This window comes from Rhea americana, unplaced genomic scaffold, assembly GCF_003343005.1.
Source record: "Rhea americana isolate MKP2758 unplaced genomic scaffold, rheAme1 scaffold_156, whole genome shotgun sequence".
In the NCBI taxonomy this organism is placed as follows: Eukaryota; Metazoa; Chordata; class Aves; order Rheiformes; family Rheidae; genus Rhea; species Rhea americana.
Genome location: NW_028185661.1, coordinates 1,802,763 through 1,823,934, shown reverse-complemented (window position 1 = coordinate 1,823,934; position 21,172 = coordinate 1,802,763). Strand labels below are relative to the sequence as shown.

The 21,172-nt window shown below is 40.7% G+C and overlaps 1 protein-coding gene across 1 annotated transcript in view; it reads right to left on the bottom strand.

Annotated features, from left to right (window-relative positions):
- Window positions 1-6,149: 6,149 nt before the first annotated feature.
- Window positions 6,150-21,172, bottom strand: part of ADTRP (androgen dependent TFPI regulating protein) — a 31,761-nt gene continuing 16,738 nt past the window's right edge. Inside the window, exons 4-6 of the mRNA XM_085299915.1 lie at window positions 16,987-17,102; window positions 13,683-13,834; window positions 6,150-7,015 (exon numbers count right to left, since the gene is read on the bottom strand). Of these exons, the coding sequence (XP_085156041.1) occupies window positions 6,972-7,015; window positions 13,683-13,834; window positions 16,987-17,102 (312 nt within the window). The 3' untranslated portion in view covers window positions 6,150-6,971. The remainder of the gene's footprint in view (window positions 7,016-13,682; window positions 13,835-16,986; window positions 17,103-21,172) is intronic.

Sequence of the window (21,172 nt, the reverse complement as noted above, 5' to 3'; positions counted from 1 at the left end):
GCTATCAATTTGTTTAAAATGTCTTTCTCATCTGGGAATACAAGACAGCATTCACATACACAGACAAATCAAAGAATGTAGGAGTATTTTGTGAATCCAGTGATAATTTATAAAACTCTAACTCCTAGTAACTAAACAAAACACTCAAACTCCTAAAGACACTATTGACAGCATTTTTTTTGTCAGAATAATGAGCAGCTCAACCTTATTTCCATTGTGACTATGTATTTTTTTTTTTTTTTTTTTAGCTGATGACAACAGAGTACTTGTGGAACGATGGCCCATACGGTTCCTCCGGATCATTTCCTTCCCTTCGGCTCTAGAAGGAGCATGCACGGTATGAACTCAGGTGTCAGACCTGAACCCAGGCGCCTGTTCTCTAGACGAAGACTCTGATCCCTCCAAGCAGGAAGTCATTGCAGYTCTGTGTTCAGTGGAACATACTTTGATGATGAACATACACATTCCAGTAGACACAGAGCTTTGGGGGGTTACATCTGAATGACTCAGAATTTGCTTACGGGCCATATTTTAAATGTTGTAATACTTTCTCCCTTATAAGGTATGTTCAAATTTAAAGGGAGAGCRTAACAGGTTTTGCTGGTTGCTTGGGGATCTGATTTTTCAGTGTTTCTCTATTCTTCTGCTAGGGCCTTTTAAAACTGCAGATCATTTATCAAACAGCTGGTAAAGGCTAAACAGAGGCCGATTATAGCAGGCATATGTACCGTTTTATCGTCAATGCTGTGATTAGTAAATATGTTGTAATTAGTAAATATGTTGTAATTGGATAGCATTATGTGGAAATCAGCTTAAGTATTTGCTAGAAATTCATTTTGAACCTAAAAAAAATGGTTTTCATCTGAAATAGTTGAGGTGACTTTTCTTGTCCCTTTTTGGTTTTCCTACACCTATGATGAAGGACCTTGATCAAAGTTCAGCTCTAAATTTGAGGCAGATTTCAGAACTGAGACTTTGGATGTAGACTGACGACATGAAGTAGAAACATGGAAAACAACTGGAAAGTCAAACTTTCAAATCATGTGGATGTGGATATGTATGTTTKTTCTGTCTTTCAGGATTTTAGAAGTATTCAAAAATGTCTTATTGATGGAAGACGAACAACTGAGAGTCTAGATACTGTTGTCTTTCTTTTATTTCAAATGTACAGCACAGACAGCAGCAATACAAACTTCTACCAGTTGACTGCAGCCTGGGCTGTTAGCAGCAGTACGGCTAAGCTGATCCTTCACTGGTATTTATTGAGCTACAGGTAGGAAATAAAATCAATTATTAAGGAAGCACCTTAGGAAACTCATTTTTTCTTCTGCGTGCTTTTCTMTGAAGTTTTTATTTCAGTACATATCTTCCATGAGATGCAGGCTATATTTATATTCATCACTAATACATTTATATTAGTGATGCTGATTTCCCAATATTTTGTATTCAAATAACAAGCTTCTTCCCCAACAGGGACTGGTAGCCATTGTACATTTCCTCACAGGTAGTCTTTGAAACTGATATTTGTGCCTTGAGACTCAATACCTTCAAGGCCATAGTGAAAGTTGTTGGGAAAAAAAGGGAAGAAATGCTAAAAGTGGAAACTCTTCAGCTTTCCATACAATTCCTCCTCTTTGTAACTCCTTTTCTCTCTAAAATCAATCATGTAAAAGAAACATTTAAGGTGTAAGAGTGCAATGGCCATACTCAAAAAATAATTATATGTAAAAATAATATGCAAGTCTTAGTGCCGTAAGTGCACAGAAAGAGGATTCAAATGTTGCTGTATAGGTGAAAACAACAAAACCAAGGCAAAAACTGTTTAATTTAAAGGCTTCACTGTCTTTTAATGTTTTTTTTTTTTTCCTTTTCATTCGCTACTCATTTCTACTTCATCCACCTACAGTGTTTCTAGCTGCTTTTCGAGTTCTTCAGCTGCCTTTGGACTTACCTGTATGGTAACCAATCCGTAAAATCCATACAGCCCTGGAAGCTGGAAGTACTTTTGCAAAGACAGCGGTGGGAGCAGAGTTGTGCACCGTATTATTTTTGGCCCGCTGGTGCCGGAGCAACGGCCGTTGTTTGGCAGCCAGCGAGGAGACGGCCGATTTCCCGACGTGACAGCTCAGAGCCTGGGGCTTGTTCCTCAAAAGCTTGTGACCTGGTTTAAGGCTCTGTGATTCGGAGTCTACACCGTTTGGCAACAGCTGCTGAAAAATATGTTGAGATGATGGATAAAAGGAATTTTTTAATTTAGTGTCTTTTGCGCATTTTAGTGCCACCTGTGTTCCCGAAACGGCCGCCTTTCTGCTGACCGAGTTTGACCGAGCAGCGGGAGGTCACTCGCCTGCGCGGCGGCGGCGGCGGCGCCCGCGCCTCCCGCCAGGTGGCGCCGCGGTGCCTCGGGAGCCGCCGCGCCGCGCCGCCCCCGCGCCCTTCCGCGCCCTTCCGCGCCCCTCTCCGCCGGGACGCGGAACCAACCCGCTAATAATAATAATAATAATAATAATAATAAAACAGCGAATGAAAATGTGGACGATTTCGCTGGAGCACAGCTGCTGCATTTCAGTCCTCTTTTCCCTGGGCGTGAGAACGCGGCAGTAGCAACGCCCTCTGTCTAAACCCTGCTTTTTTCCTGCTCTGAAGGCACGCAACCAAAAGTGTCCTTTTCTACGTCAGCCTTCAGAAAAGCCCCGYGGAAACCCCGTATGTGCTTATAAATATTCACGTACACACAAGTGCTTATATATGGAGTTCCTGTTTTCACATGTGCGTATCCTCACTTCCCCCTTTGGCCCTGGTGTTCTGACTAGCTGAACTCGGTTGCGGCTGGGCAGGRCGTATATGGTAACTAGCCATCATATAACCACAGCGTAATAGAGCTCTGACTCAGGGGCTTYGCCGATTCCTGTTATTTCGAGAGTTTTCATCTCCGGCCAATGCAGAAAAAGGTGCTTTGTGGGCAGGCTTGAAACAACCCAAGACAGAGCGTGTGCAAGTCCTTGGGGGCCCCTTGGTCCTGAAACGGGGCTGTTCCAGGCTGTGAACGCCAGCAGCCGAGGCACAGACCTGTGCTGCCCGGTCGGTTGCCTCTGCCCTGGGAACGGTGCCCTCCAAGCCGGTGAGGCATCTGGCTGCGGCAGTCACCTCTCACAGTTTGGAGCATGAGTTGTGGCATTGGTAAGCTGGGGGCTGAACTCGTTGCAGGTGGACTCTTTGCTTGTGTGCGTATAATGCGCAGTGCGTGTTTTTATTGTACACGTGGGAGCTAGAGGATGCCGCTGTCACAGTCCTTGATCTTGATGCGGAAGAGAAGCAGCATAAGAAAATGTGGTGTTTCCAAACACAGGCAGAGGGACCAGCGGTATGTTGTAGCACGTGAACTTTAAGCGAGCTAAGGTGACAAACGTGCCTCACATCTGCCATCTGGCTAGTGCATAGTCTCTACCTCGTTCCAGACCACAACCTTCATATAGGCTTCAGGCCTTTCTCCCTTGGAACCTGCTCCTCACAGACAGTAAAACCAGATCATCCTATGTATTCAGAGTAGGTAGTGCTGTTTAGTGGAGATGTAGAAAAAATGTGTTTTTTTTTTTTTTTTTTTTTTTTTTTTTTTTTTTTGCATGAGTTTGTTCCACCTTCCAGGTAGCGAGGGAAATTACCCTCTCAAAGCAAAAGAATGTTGAAAATTTGCTAAATGTTTGAGGGCATTCTGTAGAAGGTGACATTGAAATATTATTATTAGATTTTATAGGTAGGAGCTATTATTGAGCCTTATCCAAGAGCTTTTACAGAAACCATTATTTTTAAACACCGACATCTAAAAGTTAAGAAACTGAAGTACATTCACATTAAACTCCCAAGGTATTTGGCCTGCTTTTCAGAATCACTGAGCTCCTTGCAGGGGAGTGCTTCCAGAAAGCAAAGATTTCACTTCAGGAGCTTTTGGCCACTGRTCGCTAGGTTTGGCCTGTTGCAATTGTATTTGAATTAACTGTTTGATTGGAGAAAACAGCAGGTAAAACACAATCACAAACAATTCTTAGGTTGAAGTAGTGGCTTCAGTTCAGGAACTCAACTTGTTATGAAGGTATTCATATGAATCTTGATGTACAGTCAAGAAAATCTTTCCCCAAGATTGAATATTAACCAAATTTATTATGAGCTGTATGTGAATTCTGTGAATTTTTCCAATATTTACTGAGCAACTTTCCTGGGAAATAGTTCTTTGCCCTGCTCTCATGGTTGGTTCTAAGCCTCCTCTTACCAATACTCTTGAGTCTTTCTGGTTAATTTTGTGGCACAAAGTATTTAATTATGTGCTCTGCCAAGTGAACATAAAGTCTCAAATTGGATTTTAGCCTCCCTGGGCAACTGTTTGAGATGCTTTGGTAGAACGCGCATGCATATTTTCTGCATGCCAGATCCTGGCCTTGTATCCATCAAAGTAAATCTTAAGTAGTTCCACTGAAGGCTTAGAGCAGTCTTAAGTTATGTTATTGAGGTCAGATTGTGACCCTGAAACTGGCAGAGACCCAAAGCAAGAAATTTGTGTGGGAAACTGGGGAGGGTACAAAATAGTACTTATCAATACTTTTTTAAATGTGTGAGCTAAGATGGAAGTTCCTGATCATTGTGGGTATTACTTTACAGTTGTTTCTGCTGCACCAGAAAAAAATACCCTGTGTGCAATATGTTCTTAATTTCTGATGTTGTCCTACCTCAGATAATAGAGATTTTTACTTTTCCCTTCCCTCACCAGACCCTCAAAAAGCTTGATCTTGGAAAAAGGGAGTTCAGTGATAGGTTCTGTTTGTTGTTGTTGTTGTTGTTGTTGTTGTTGTTGTTGTTGTTGTTGTTGTTGTTGTTGTTGTTGTTTTTTCTCTCCACTGAATTTCAACCTTTATTTTCTCTCTATGCCAAACAGAAGTGACAGAGCTAAAGAGTACTAGATAATTGGGGTTGTTGTACTGCACATTGTACTGAGGAAAAAATAAGTTGCTGGTTTTTTGCCCAAGGGTTCAAGCAGCAATCCCTTCATTTGACTGGGAGCACATCATTTTCCCCCCCATTCTAGACTGTATACAGACAAGCAGCATGAAAGGATTCCTGTACAGCTGCACTGTGTGAGTGGGCGGGCATCTCATTCAGTAATAACTTCTAATTTATACAGCCATGAACATCTACAGCTATAAATAAACAGTTCTGACTGGCTTTGCATATTTGCTCAGAATAAAATGAGATGAAAGGARACTGGACAAGAAATCTAGTGTAAATGTTGTAAAGGCCAGATCCCTACTCAGCTTACCRCAGTACAGCCTTGCTGAAATCGCAGGGACGGTGGCACTCTGTGATCAKTGATGTGCACTCTCTGCCTTATGCAGCTTCGTACAAGTTAGGGAGAAAGAATTGAAGCAGAGCCAAAGATCCCAGCATCTGTGTTTTGGGGAAAACATTCTTGATCCTGTTCTCAAAGCACACAGCTTGGATCCAGCCTCCCCCTTTTCCAAGCAGCACGCAGAATATAATAGAAAGCACTCTATTTTCCAATTCCCTTTTAAATAAAGAAACAAAAGCTACACAATTTTCTCAAGCTTCTGTATTTCAGCAGAGAAGTCACCGCCATCAAAACCCAAAGGTAGTCACCATGCTGATGGTGGCTGAGGGTGTGATCAGCCATGCACAGCCTCTTGCTGGACGTGGAAAGAACCACCCCATCCTGCCAGGGCCCACGCTGTAATCCAGATAAACTTAGAATTACTGAATGTGCACACATCTTCCATGGCAGGTAGAGTTAATATAGTTTGAAAGCTAGTACATTAATTGTCCAAGCTAAAATTTTATCGGTTGCTTAACATGTGAGAAGAACCTAATGCATAGATATATGCATTATTATTTTTTTTTATTGCTCACCGGCAGCTTATAATGTGTTTCATTTTTACTAAGCTATAGCAGCATTAAAAAGATGAAAATTACAYGCTGGTGATCTGAGTACTTTGGCAATGAAGAGGGAGTCAGGCACTAGTACTGTGCCTAGTTTCAAATTCTCATGTAAATGCACCACTGACAACAGAGAGATCTTTCTTTTTCATATTGACCATTAAAGAAGACTTGCACTAGAGTCAGTTTTGCCTGTTTATTGGAGTTTATAAAGCACATCTCTGGTGTTTTAGATGTTAACAAGATGTTGAGGCTAATAACAGAAATCAACTATATTGAACAAGATTAGTAAATATGTGAATGGAATGTAATTATATGGCAGGCAGCTTTATGTTAAACAGAGCTTTAAATTAACATGCTTTCTGTCAAAGCAATCATACAGTCACTATAATTAGTTTTTTTTTTTTTGCTGCAAGATTAACTGAAACCAAGAAAAAGGAAGAAAGTGTTATGTTCAGATTTCTTCTTAAAAATGGGGGGAAAATATTATGTGTGTTAATATTCCAGAATGTTTCTTGTTAGAAGAATTTGGCTTCGTGGTGAACTTTCTGAGCAGACATTCCTAATTACAGTCCTTGTTACCCCAATTTGTTATCTATCTAGCTTGGAAGTCACAGCAGTGTTAAAATTATCCCTCCTCTTAATTTTTTCCAGACTCGATGAAGGGCAATCCAAACAAGAGCTGGCTTGCATTCACAGGTCTTCTTACAGAGTGGTGCCAAGCTCACGAGGGAGTTCTTTTACCAGTGACAAGTTTTAACCATGGACACATCCTCACGTATATTGTGCAAGAGATGGGAAATCTGTGTAAACAGATGAACACAATTTTCTTATTCATAGCAGTTGCAGAGTTATCATGTACGAGGCAAACATTTTGTATTTTCCACCAGTTTTCCATATGCCTGATGACATAATGGCTTCACCAGAAGCTGCAATGCATTGGAGAAAGGATTTATCACAGCTGCATTTATTTTCCTCTACTTCATGGCTTCAGTGTTCATGGAGAGATTGTTTGGATTGAAGAGGAGGCTTCACTTGCCTTTGCRCTTGTAGTCCAGTATTACTATTGAATCTCCTGTTTAGAGGCAGAGCAGAACAGATTGCTTAAAAAAAGACACAGTAACGAAATCCTCTCACAGATCAGGCGTGCTGCTATGGAGGAAGATGTGAACCAGTCCCCGGCCTGTCAGCATCCCTGGGGACTGGGGCAAAGAGCGAGCCATGAACGCACAGCTTGAACAAGCTGTAAATGCCCAAGTGCTGCAGAGGCTGAACGTGCCTAGGATGTACCTAGCAAGCAGGAGGTTATCTGATTTCCAAAGAACGATTTGAAATCTACCATGGGCTAAAGACATTGAAACTAATGGTGCTTTGCTAGTGGGAAGAAGTATCTGTCAACATCTAAGCCTAGCCTGGTTGGTATAAGAATATAGAAAAAGCTTTTAAAAAAATCCACCTGAATAGACATCAGATATTAATTCCTGCACACAACATGTTGCAGCTAAGATATCCAAAGCATCCTCATGTGGCTGGCCAGGATGGCTCAGGACCTACTACCGACATCCTTCTGGAGCAGCCGCCAGAGATCAGATATTCTGCTCTTTGGCCCCTGAAGTGGCACCAGCCGTGCRTGATGAGGAATTCCCACCACCTAAAACACTGCCTCAGCCTCTCCTCTCTCCTGTTGAGGATTGTCCGCTCACAGGGAACCCTCTTCTAAAGCTGCTTTCCTTATCTGAAGACCTTGGAGTCTCTGAAACTCTGTRACCACTGAATTTTATTTATTTTCCAGTGTACATAGCATGCAGCAATTGAGCAGGTATGCAACATAGGCCTTGCAGTCCTTCCTTCCTAAATGATCCTGGAAATATTTCAGGCTGATGAGTACAAATAAGTATTTCAAAGATAGAAGAAGAAGAAAAGCCTGTTATGCCAGGGGCTAACATATTAGCAAGCATCTGTTAATATGTTTGGCCTCTAATGATGAAACTGGAAGCCTGGACTGCCAGAGCTGCTGATCGTGTCTCCCTCCAGTGGATCATCAGATAAACTTGTCAGCAGCAGTAAGGCATGTAACAGATGATGGATATTTTCTTTAAATAGCTAGATTCCTGTACCCCAGTGGTAATCTGCAACTTGACTGACAAATAGGAAGGGTATAAATATGCTGTCATAAGTCTGTGGCACAAATAGGACGAATAGAGAAGGCAAAAGTAAACGTGAATGTTTGGTTTGCATACTCTGGGCTTTTAATTACTACTGTTTTCCTCCTGAACTTGAGTTCCAGTCGTCACTGACAATATAGTGAAATTGTAGAAATAAACATTGTTACTTCACTGAAAGGAATGTATATAATTTGGACTATTCTTTGTCCTTAAAGGTGTAATAGAACAAATGAAAATATTTTCTAGATAGGAGGCTCTATTTAAAATGCCCCAGGACACTAAAGAAGTAACAGGGCTGTGATAAAGAAAGATAGAACCTGTGTCTAGGTTGGTAATTACCTGCAGAACATGAGCGTTTTAAAGTTCATACAAAAACTGCCATTCATAACTAAGCCTGTGCTAATATGATGATAGACTGACTTTTTACCCCACAAAAATACCCTTTGCATTAATTGATTTGCCACTTGGGTTTCTACAATCTCAACTCAGTAGCTGATAAATAAAATGAAAGCATCAAGAATTTGGTCTTATATTATCATATTACTTTGCATTGCACAGATTAGTGTGCTGTCACATAGGCTGGGTTTCACAGTAGCTGGTGATATGGTATTAAGGGATCTTGGTTTCACAAGCAGGTAAGTACAAAAATAAAACCTGGGGGGAGGGGGAAATCAGTTCCTAAAACATTTTCTAAAACATTTACTTATGTAAAATGCATTTCACAGACAAGTGCTTCAAAAAGAAGAGGGAAAATATGTAAAAAAGAAAATTGCCCTATAACTTTAGTTCAGCCTTGGRTGGATACAGTTCAGCAATGCCTTTGACTGTGTGTAGTTGCACGTAATTTTCTGTATTTGCATCAGCGGTGTCTTCAAGAGCTCCTAGATAATCTGGAAGAGGACATCCCTCCATGTCCTGGGCCTTGTCTTCACAAGGGATTTACTCCTCTGTAAATCTCTTTTTTCCCATGACAATAACTCTGTGTGTGAACCACAGTGTACTGGCTTACCCCTTGCAGTAAACTGTAACACTTCCCTTGCTTTGGAAATATGTTTARTTCTGGTATTGCTTGCCTTGGAGCTCCTCAGCCAGCTGCTGGCCAAAGCTTTCCCTTCCAGAGGAAGAGGGAGCTGCAAGTCCAGCGAAGTGTTTTGCTGGGGCTGCTGCTCCTTTTCTCACTACCGGTCCAGGCTTACCCTGCTTGGGCCAGCTTCCTTTTCACCCCTGTTTCTCTCAAAAGACATTTCCACTACCTGGGGAGGAATGTTTTCTTTGAACTCGACAGACACCTTGTGGCTGTAAAATCTTACAAGAGATTTGCCTGGTTTCCTTAAGGAAGCATTTAAATCTCTCGCAGTGTAGCTAGTTGTTGCTAGTCAGTAGGACAACAGGATCACATCTAGCTCCTATTCACATACATTTCAAAGTACTGAGATGAAGCAGCTGCTGAAAATGTTTCAGGCCAGATGAGTGTAAACAAATGAATCCACTGCATCTTCAAACACTAGTGACGGAGAAGAGACCTCACCTTAAATGTTGCTCTTTCTACTTTGGAGAACTTTGATCTGAATTTCTCCTGAGGATTGTTTGCCTCACTAGGAGCAAAATCCTAGGGGAAACTGTTTTGCTTTATTTTTGAGGGCTGCTGTTTGACAGATCAAAATAAAACCAGATCAGTTGTCCACGTGATGTTTTCTACCCATCAGGAATGAGAGAAGATATCACGCGATTCATCTTTGGTACTCAGACCCTGCAGCCAAATTCTTAGCTGAGGTAAGTTTATGGCAGTAAAAGAATCAGCCTATTGTTTCCAATTATCCTCTTTGGAGTTTCTGTATTACTCAGCATTGTCTAGTACTGTAGAAACTTTGGGATTTAAAACAAAAAATGTCGTTACTGATACTATTTCCTATGCCACTCAGCCTCTGCAGCTGGGTTGCCTTAGTTACCATGAATCCGACTGTGCAAGTGGAGGGAGAGGCAAATGAGAAATAATACATTTTTAAAACCTCAAATACTATATGAAATAGTTTGTCTATAAATAATAAAACACATTTAGGGTCTAGCATCTCTTGGCTGCTCTGAAGAGGGAAAAACAAGGTTATATTACTAGGCAGCCTGGATTTCCAGCTCTCAGAAATGATACCACATCTTTTTGTGAAGCACAGGATGTATAGCTTTAAAAATTACTTGTTCATAGCTGAAAGCTGCCATCCATGGACTTTGGAATAATTTGGAGCTAATTATATGTTTATGGGTGGAAAGGAATAAGTATTTACATAGCTGGTACTTTTTATTTTAGGAAAAATTATAGTGGCCTGAAGCTATGAAGCAACGTAGAAGACAGCCCTTATAAAACAGAGTCCACTGTGGGAAAAGCTTCCTTTGAAGCCTACAGTAGGCTAAAAGATACAAGTCCACAGGAAGCCAAGTTTCTAACACTTGTGAAGTTGTTGATCACTTCTTGTATYCTTTAATAAACAAAACTTATCTTAATGTTTCTGGACACAAGCTCAGCATGTCTTCCTGCTCCAAGTGGGAAGAAGGAAGGAAAAAGTAGTATCTACTCTGGAGCTTTTGTCTTTGGGACTGGTCAGAGTAGCCCAGGTGGGGCTGGATGCAGGAGGGATGCTGTGTGGGAGCATCGTGGTAGATGTTGGTAGGACAGGTATATTTGGTGGTAACAGGTGGTGTCAGAGAAGTTGTTTCTAGATTTGCCAGTAGGAGGCCAGTGGACAATTACATTATTTGCAGCTCAAATTGTGGCTTTTAGGGGCAGAGCAGGAATCAAAAGGGAGTAACTGTTACCCTCCACCTCGTTACAAGGCTGTGTTGGTCCTTAGGCTCTTTATGCTCAACTTGGGCCCTGGCAGTGCCTGCGGTGCGTACCGGCATAGTGGTACCGTACCTGAGCCAGTCCCTGTGCTTCAGCCCTGGGGCCTCAGCCTGGCTCGAAGGCACAGGCAGAAGGATGTCACCACACTGTTTGCATTATGTCAACTTGAAATGCGATGCCATTAGGTATGGATGGCAGTGGTCTGTGCATAAATCACTGTTCTGCGAGCAGGAGACCAAATCACAGTGCCAGCTCAAAATAATATTCCACATGTCACTTCCATGATGGGGGGGTGTGGATGTTAAGAAGAGGTGAAGAACTTTGTCCTTTCCCACCACAGATTGCTTTGTTTTGTTTTTTTGCTCTTCCACAGRGGTATTTTAACTGTTTCAGTTCCTTTATTGTTATAGGAAGGAGAGACAGGAAAAGAGTAGGACAAAAGAAGCACATGGAGTCATTTTGCTGCRAGAAAAAAAGGTATGTTGGAATCACATCTTCATCCAATTTGCATCTGTTTTTACTCTGGCAGTGCTGAACAGAAGATTTGTCTCAGTCAGGAATATATTAAGACTCTGGCACACTATAATTTGGAATAGCTTCCCTCTGGTTGTGTTTCAACAGTATTGGGATCTTATCAATACCAGCTTAAGCAACTTTTGCTGCTCTCTTGGGTGGACACAGCTGGGAAATGGATCAGGAGAAAAATCCAAGTTAGAAACAACTCTGCTTGCAAAAAAAAAAAAAGAATGTGTGCTAGAGTAGGAAAAAGTGGGGGGCAATGGGCAGGAACTCACTGAGATGTTATTGCTCTCCAAGCCCCCATATTATCAAACTACAGACTCAGATACTATGGAGCAGCCAGGTATTGGGATGCAGACTGCAACTTTTTATCAATGTACAGTAAATGTGGGTAATGCTATCAATCCTGCAGATGAAGAGTTGAGAATACATTTAAAGTAACAAGAGATTACACAGACAGATTAGGATGAGTACCTAGTGCGTGGATGAAAATATCATGTAATTGTTAAGACCATGATTTTGTGGCTCTTTTGAAAAACATGAAGCATGAATGGAGGGACAGACCCACCACACAGAGGTACCTCCATGGACCACAAGAGCACATCAGACATAGTGGAGGACATAAGGTATGGAACATTTATACATAAATGTTCTCTGAGGCTACAGTTACACTATCGCAACTGGGACTGCTTTTTAGCCTTTCTGGGAATACAGAAGAGAAATTTGGATGTTTGCCTTGGTTTGTTAGAATCTCTTGAATTAACATCTCCTTCTTAAGTGAATATATTTCATTTAAGTCAGCCGTTCAAAATGCAGCTAATTTTTGCAGCTAATTTGATCTCTATTTGGCACAACCTTTTGTTCTGTCAATTAACACCTTGAGAATCAAATTAGTTTTATTTTGATTATCTTCAGTTGTTGCATCAGGCATATTCTAGGCCTGGAATAACTAATCCTTACTTGATGATGAAAAGATCTGATACTTAGATTGTGTAAGATCTGACACGTGACACAAGACCTATTTTGTCTTTTAGTGGTGATGGCACGGTCTTTAATTGAATATAAGAAACAAAAAATATTAGTAGTAGTTATTTTCTTGTGAATGCCTCTTAAACCGGAGTTTGTGCAAAATGCCTACAGATCTGTCTTCAGTTACCAGCAGTCTTCATCACATACTGTAGTTATGCAAGAATAGAACATAGTCAAAATTTTCAAACATGGATATGTAGAGCGAGCATCTTATTTACGAAGGTATCAAGCACTGACGCTGGTTATTCAGCACATTTGAAAGTCAATCTGCTGCTTTTAGGTAGCAGAGTACAAATGGTGAGAGACTAGCTATAGACACTCTACTTTGGCTTGACAGGCCTGTGAGACTTCACAAAACAGATCAGGCATCACATGTTCCCTGAGAACAGAGGGAGGTTGTCTTGTTTATTTTCAGAGGTGTTTTTTGCAGGGTTTTTCTTTTCATCAAAAATCTAGTTTAAGAAATTGCAAATGTTCACACATTTGTCCTAAATAAAATACACACATTTTCCTGACAGAAACACTTTCATCCTCAAAAACTTTGTCTTGAATGAAAAAGGAAAGAGAAAACCAGAAGGAAAACAAAACGTAACAAAAAACACACCAAACCCCAAAGTTTCATCGCTTCTTTTTCCCCTTCCAGCTGGTGAATGTTTCTTTCCAAACCACTTGGGTTTTTTCTAATTGCTTATTTTTCCATGTAGGCTGACTTTCATTTTCTTTAAATCCTTGCTGATTATATCACTACAGAAGCAGAAGGGAGATGTTCTCAAAAGTGCTGTTTACTACGGAGCTATAGAGATGCTCTCACCTGGATACATTGCCTTCTTATAAATTGTTAGTAGGCAGTACCATTCCCTCGTTCACTAAACACTGCATGTGGCATAGGAKTACTAGCCACAGATACTTTGCTTCTGTGGTCCATTATTTGAGAAGGAATTCAAAATCCAGAGAAGATAAGAGATGTTTCTSAAGCCATGTTAGAGAAAACTGGCCCACACTTTATTTGGTAGGAATGGGATTCTTGCTCCGATTTATTTGTTGTTGGACCTAGAAGTTTTTATCAGWCACCCAAATGCCTCTGCAGTGTATTCACTTCCTCACCCCCCCTAACAAGGCAATCACAAGAGTTCATTTTAGATCCATTTTTTTCGTGTGATTAGAAAGAAGTGAAAAACAAAATAYGAACTGACCCCATATCATACGGTTGAGGAACTCTCCAAAGCTGTAGAAACAGACAATGATGGCAAGGCTACCAGCAAAAAAGGCTGCTAGCCCAGCTGGGCTGAACAACGCAAAGAGAGGATACACCCACTCTCCTGTTACAGAGTAAATCCACAGGACCCTAGACAAGGAGAGAAATGACCTTTCGTTAGTACCGTTCTGTGGGAAGAACYGCTTCATGATTTCTAATGCCAGAAAGGCCAAGTTATCAAAACAATCTCGATACAGAGAAAATTAGCTCAGCTATCAGTACATCTCCTTGGCATTTGGACTGTTCTCTATGAAGCACAATTGAATCACTGTTAAATTAGATGACTTTCAAAGCAGGTTGAAACTGCRCAACGTTCTGTTGCCACCCTGGTGGCATGGGCTATCATAGCGGTAAAATAGCAGTAAAAAACTGTATGGAGTTCAGGGTCTCAAACCGGATCCCAAGGATCGGTGTAGAAAGAAGTGCTTTTTCTCACTGACTGTCTCTATCTTCTCATTGTTGACCAGTCCACACATCCACACACACTTCTAGGAAGTGGAAAGACGATTCAGGAGCTGAGAGGGCGAGGGAAATTCCCTTGCAACTTTTCCCTCGGTCTAAAAGTGGAAGAAGAGGAGGAACAACTTCCAGGTAGGTTTCAGAGACATAACTGCTTTGCCTTTTTGTTTCAGAACCATTTGCAAAGCATCATTTGTAAGACGGGAAAAAATAAAAGTGAAAACCATATTTATTTAGTCTATAAATACACACACACACACACACACACGCACAAAATTATGCATATTCTTTATTGAGTATATAAAAATACCAAAACAGGGCAGGTCTATGGTGATTGCTATGAGGATATGCTCTTCTAAGACTTGGCAGCACTTCCCTAAAAAGGACCTTGAGGTCGAAAGGGCCCCAAATGGTTTAATTCTTGATTGATGAATATAGTTGAGGAGTTTTCAGCACCTTCCTCTCCACTACCAGCATTTACAAGGGAACTCAACTGTACTTTCTCTGAAGGGACCCTTGCTTGTCCCTTACAGTGCATGCCATGCTTCAGAAAGAGAAGTGACAAACAAGCTGCCCCACCAGCAGGAAGATATGTCACAAAATCGAGAAATCAGAGAGTACAAAGAAAAAATAATGCCTGAAAAGGTGAACTCTTATTTTGCTAGTTAGAGAAGGAAAGGGTATTGCCAAACTGCTATAGAATTTAGGACAGAATATAGATACCACTGACAGGTGATATACTGTGATAAACCAGAGGAGGCAACGGGAGGTTTACTCTGTCCTCTCGTTATTTGTGTGTCATTTTCATTAGTGTTAATGGGAGCTCTGGACTCTCTGRGCGAATAAGAGAAAGAAGTCCCTAAGGAGTTATTAAATGGGAAGATCCAAAAAGGAGGGAAGAAAATACCAGGGTTACGTGAGCTGTCTGAAATTGTGGTTAATTTGAAATTAAAAGGTTATGAACTGAATATAAGCATACAGTGAAATAAAAATCTTGGTTCATAGCAGAGGTAGAATATAGACACATTACAAGAGAGCCATTAGTCTCTAGGCTTAATTTGATTTAGTTTTTGTATTTTAGTTTTGCAAAGATACAGTGGACGATCTATAATGATTTATATTCCCTTACAAAAGTAGTTCGATCTTTTCTCCAAAAGCACTTGTACAATTGTGATGATTAAGATTTATTTCATCCTGATCTTTACTTTTAAATTGATTTTACCACTGATATAGAAAAAGGCAAGCTCTTGTTACTTCCCTTTTAAGATTTAAAATGCCAGTTCTAATATTTATATGTCCTTCATTGTTTTCAATGTCATGACTCCCCGAGTACAGCATTACTTAGTGCAAACAGGAGATGCCGTATCCACCCTTGCAAGAATTAACTAACATTCCTAACAGTTCTTTTAGCCCTGATGTCCCATGATTGAAAATGAGCTTTCCTTTTTGAATGCTACATATATCCAAAGCTATAGTGAAGTCCCACTTGCACCACTTGTACATGGTGCAAGGAGTCACCTGCTGCTTGATTTTTCTCTGCCTTGCAGCCAAGATGATTGCAAGTCTGTTAGGATGGACTGAAAATGACCTGTGAAGGTAACATATTTCTCTCCTTCTCAGCAGCCAGATTCTTATGCTGATTCTCACTCTGCAATGAGAGTTCAAGCTGTGGCACCAGCAGTATCTTCCATGAAATTACTAGGCATGAGGGGCTTTAGGAGAAAGGACAGCACATGTGGCTACAGGAGAGCTGTCCGATCTCAAAGCCAATAAAAGCCAAATGCTGCCAGAAKACAAGCAAAATGAAGCTAGCATTAAGTAACTGAGTGAACTAGAACATAGAAATGGAATTTAGGAAGCCACGATCATAATCGTATTAGGGTCTGGACAGGATTAGGATAAATGGTTCCTAATTTGGTTACATAATGTAGTAGCAAAGTTCATTGCTTCCAAAGCCCCTATTATGAGTTTCAAATCACAAGATTGTTTTATCTATGTGATTTATTTTCTGTTCCAGATTTTTATTCAGTGGGACTGAGGTAGATAATGTTGGAGTATATCTAGCTGAGAGTAAGAACTGGCAGGTAAAATGGGAAGATTAAATGTCATAGGAGTTCCAGCTACTTKGCAGAAAGCTTTGCATGAGAAGAAATTTCTTCTCTGTTTATCAGTTATTCTACTTCTTCGAGTGTAGGGTCTAGATGCTTCCCATGTCCAGTACAACTCTGAGAAGTGTCTTATATCACAGTGCATCCTGAAACTATCCAGATAGATACATTCCTGAGCTGAGGTTCAACTTAATGCGTACCCAGAGTGATTTGAAATGTTGACAGCTGTCCGAGGTTTAACGGAGCTGTCTGTGCCTCCTGTGATGGGACTCTGGCACTGGAGCGTGGATGCTATGAGCAGGAACACATGCAAACTCAGCTCCAGTGGTTTGTCACACACAAAGAAGGTGGGCTATGAACAGGCCTGGTTAGATATAGTTTATTTTCTCTGAATTCCTGCAAAAGCAAAGTGGGATCAACAGATTGGAGCTAAATGATGGCGTATCACCGGAAACACAGGGGTTTCCCTCAGTGCAGTTGGAGGTGACAGTGGAGCAGATGCCTCCTCGATACTCCAGTCCATATGCATCTGGCCCTGGGTACCACTTTCTAACTCAGGTTTCTGAATCCGCTCAGATTTCTGTGCCAAATATCAAAATAAGTGTTATTCCTGTTCTGGGCCCATGAYTCCCAGACCCCATGAAAACCCCATGTTTTAAACTACACAATTCTTACCAACTGATATAAACAAAAGAGGTAAATCCTAGTAGGATCAGCCCCTTCTTCTTTGTTGGGTAACGATGTGGTGTGGCAAAAATTTCCAGGAGAGCAAAAGGCAATACAGCTGTGTGCTGAGGAGAAAAGAGAATCTGTCATAGACCGGTAGCAGTGCCTCATGTTCATTCATTCCTGTTTGGAAAACTCAAGAACATGCAGATGGGCAAAGAATTATTTAACAGTACTGTGTGTAATATAAGTGCATATAATGTATATTATGTATAAATATATATACATGCATAAATGCCATTTTTTCYAACAAAGAAGTATCCCTACAGTAACAAGCTCTGAAATTTTCTTGTTAGTATGCTGTGAAAAGTGGTGTAACAAGGTCCACCTACAGAATGATCTATATTACTCTATAGTAGATGATCATTTGTTTTACATCTTTTAAATGCAGTAAATTTTTGGTAATACCCACAATAGTAAAAAAGATACTGTAAAGCCTATTATGTGCATTTGACGATGAGGAAGGKCTTTTCCTTGAACTCAGTTAGCAATTGCTGAATTATCTTCATGTTCTTTTCAGATTATCATTAAAAAGAGAAGTAAAAGAATMGGTTTTATTCTAATACAAGTGCAGTGTGTTGTGGTTCTGTTTGCAGACTGAAAAATGTGGTGGTGAATATAGAGAGAACTTGCTAAAGTTGGCCATGACACAGGACCAAGATGACAAAGGGACTTCAGAAAAGTTTAACAAAGGTGAGTAAAGAGAGAGCTTGCTAGAGGAGCTGGAATTGTTTTAAGCACCTATATGATCATAACTGTTTGAGTATAGAGGATTTTGCACACAGGACAAACAGCTTGCCCAGCTGGTGGCATTAACTGTTTTGTGATTGAGGAGCTGCCTCCAGTAGGGAAGCTGGTCCCCTTTCGTGTCGAGGAGAAGGTGGGAACGCAGCAGAGCTCCTCTGGAAACGTGGACAGTAAGTGGACAAYACAGGGCTCCGAGGATGCTGAGGCTGCATCACATTGCCTGATTTGTAGCAACTTTAAAAAGTAATCTTCCTGTTAAAAGTTTTGTGATTTTCTCTGTGTAAACAAATCACAATTTTGAATTGCAATACCTAGGACAGAAGGCCTAACAGAAGGCCTGAACAGTGCTGAGGAGCAACACAGCAAAAGCAGTCAATGAGGTGCAACCGCAGCCAACTATTGCAACAATTGTAGCCAACTATTCAGCTAAATTCCTAATAATTAAGCAAATGGTTTCACAGATATGTGAGGGGAARAAAGAAAGATAGGATTAAAAAACAAGAAAAAAAAAGTCCAACATGTTTCCCCCCCCACTTATGGCACAATCTATCAGATGTATGGTGTGAAGTTCCCTGAAGTCCAAGGAAGTGATTCTAATAGCTTCAATATACATATGTGTCCAAAGCTGTGCTGAATGTATGATAGGGTAGTATGATGCTGTATATTTATAATATGAGAGATGCCACAAATACACGTGAAATTTGTAAGTGCACATTAAGCTACATAGGGCGAACACTAAAGCATGCTTTATCTGTCTGTTAGACATCCCTTTTAGTCTGCCACTGCCAAGTGACAACTTACTGCAAACYGTACGTCCTCCCTCAGTGCCCCAGCGTCCTCCCCAGGAGCTGTTGTTATTCATAATTAACAGTTTCACTACCATAAAAAATAGAAAATATTTACTTGATGTTCAAGTTCCTCTCACTTTTTGGCACTGAGATTTTTCTCTGTTTAATTTCATAAAGATATTCTTGAGCCCTGTGACCTTCCTGGCTCATAGCTGTATCAGTACAGATGATTCCAGGATTAATTTAACTTGAAAAAGGCCTTCAATGTCCGCAGTCTGTTTTCATATATAGTCTCTATATCTTTKACTCTGAAATCTTAGTGTTAGGCTACTTCTAGAATGACATTAAAGTGTTTATTTTCCATAGATCATAAGTAGTTTGTCTTACAGCAAAACCAAAATGACCATACAAGAGAGCAATGATAGAAAAACTCACTTTATCCTCATTATTAGGCTTCATTCAGCCATTCACAGTGGATTTGTCCATTATGCAAAGCGGATATAAGTCCTCATTTTCATCTGACATCTAATGGCCTACAAAATTCCTTTGGGACACATGAAATGGCCTTGCTGCTCATTTAATTAATTTAAACACTTCTAACAACTATAAGCTGGTTGCTCCAGCTGTATTATTGCTCTACCAAGAGGAATTTACCAGGAATAATTTGGTGAAATAATTCTTTATTGAAGTGAACAATGTTCAGGTGGGGTTATTTTATATACTTATTTTTTTTAGTTTGAGGCTTTTTGTTCTCAGAATGTTACCTAAGTACAAGTTAGTGGTATGATGATGCTTTAGAAGAAAAATTGTGCGGCATGGTATTAGCAGGAATATTATGTATAAGACCTGGGAAGTAACTAGTCTGCTCTACTTGACATTGATTAGGTTTTGGCTGGCATTCTGCATCTCATTTACAGTACCCTATTTTGACAGGTGAAGATGCTTTGGAGGGCATCCAGGAAAAAACAATGCAAATGGCAAGAAAACATGAACAGGAGAGCAGTCTACAGAAAGGAGCAGAAAGCACAACTGAAAGACCTGCTGTGTCTAGAGAGAAAACTGAAAAAGGAAAAATGTTTTCAAACGCTTYAGAAGCCAATACAGCAACAGTTGTGATGGGTGAGTTGTTTTCCACATCCATTACGGTTAGGACTGAGAGTGAATGGCTCAGTTTTCGTCAAGAGAGATTTAGGAAATGCTAGGAAATACTTCTTAGCTACAAGCAGAGAAGGGAACACCTAGGAAAGCTGTGAAACCCTTGCATAGGAGAAGCTGCACAAGTTAGGTGTCATTCTGCAGATCATCCTCTGGGCATATCTTACCCAGCCTCATGGCAAGGAGATGGGTGCGCTCACCTGGGGCCTTCTGACAAAGCAGGCAAACCTATTTAACAGCTCCCTACTGTTGAACCGGCTGTCCTACTCCTCTATCCTCCCCTGAGCGCCATCGTTGTCACTCTTCTGACTTCTCAGTGAGATGATTCAATTTACTAACCTGACAAAAAAAAATGTGTGTGTGTGTGTGTGTACATATATATATATGTATATATACACATATTGAGGGAGGACTGCATCAGTTTTTCTCTGGTTTAGTGAGCTGAAGCTGCTCAATGAAGGCCATGCAGACCTCAAAGCCAGCACAAGCGCATGTGTCCGGAAGCAGAGGACGGAGACACAGAGGGATGGGGACCCTCCTGTCCTGATGGCAGCAAGCTGTCAAGTCTAAGACCACCAATGTCTTAACCATCTTAGCCAGCCTCTCACTCTTAATTCGTATGTCTTCATGATGCTTTAAGGTATATGATCCCACAGAACAGGAGGAAGAGGGAGAAGTAGAGCTTTGCACCTATTTGCAATTTCTTGTTTGCCCGGGCAAAGCGAGAAGCCCTGCATCAGATGGCTGCTGGAGGCACCCTCAGCAGTGCATTAACAACGCGCAAACAGAAATTCGGTCCTCTGCAGTGCAGTCGCAGAGACCTGCAAGCCAGGAATGGGGAGGGGGAGCCCTCTACTCCAGCTCATACGTCTGTGCCAATGATAAATAAGAAACAGGTAGCGATTATGGAAGGCTCTTCTTTTTATTCTGTGTTCATTTAGAAAATGCTGATTTGGTTATCTAGTTGTTTTCTGGTGGGCTTCTCCAGTTATGGAGGGGTTCAAGAAAATACTCAGGGGCTCATAAATCAAGTTTGAAATTTACTGGAAAGTTACTGATTTTTATTATTATTATTATTATTATTATTTTGAAAATAGCCAGTTGAAGGGAAGGGACAGGCTTAAATTACCACTCTGCCTGACTCACAAGGGTTTTTAACCGAGCTTCCCATCTCCCTAGAAGAGCACATTCACTTTCAAGAGCAGTGAAAGTATTCAGGAGTAGGACTGTCTGCCTTTGTTTTTATCAACAGTTTTTTAAAGGTCTTCAGTTTRTCCTGAGTACTGGTACATGACTTATGAAAATATGTATTTCATCTTCTCTATACATAATTGTACATCTCTAAGAATATCTTGCCATAATATTAACCCAATTTTGTTTAGTAATATATAATTAGTTTATTCCTAGTTAGAGAATCACTGTATATATAACTGGATATAATGTTT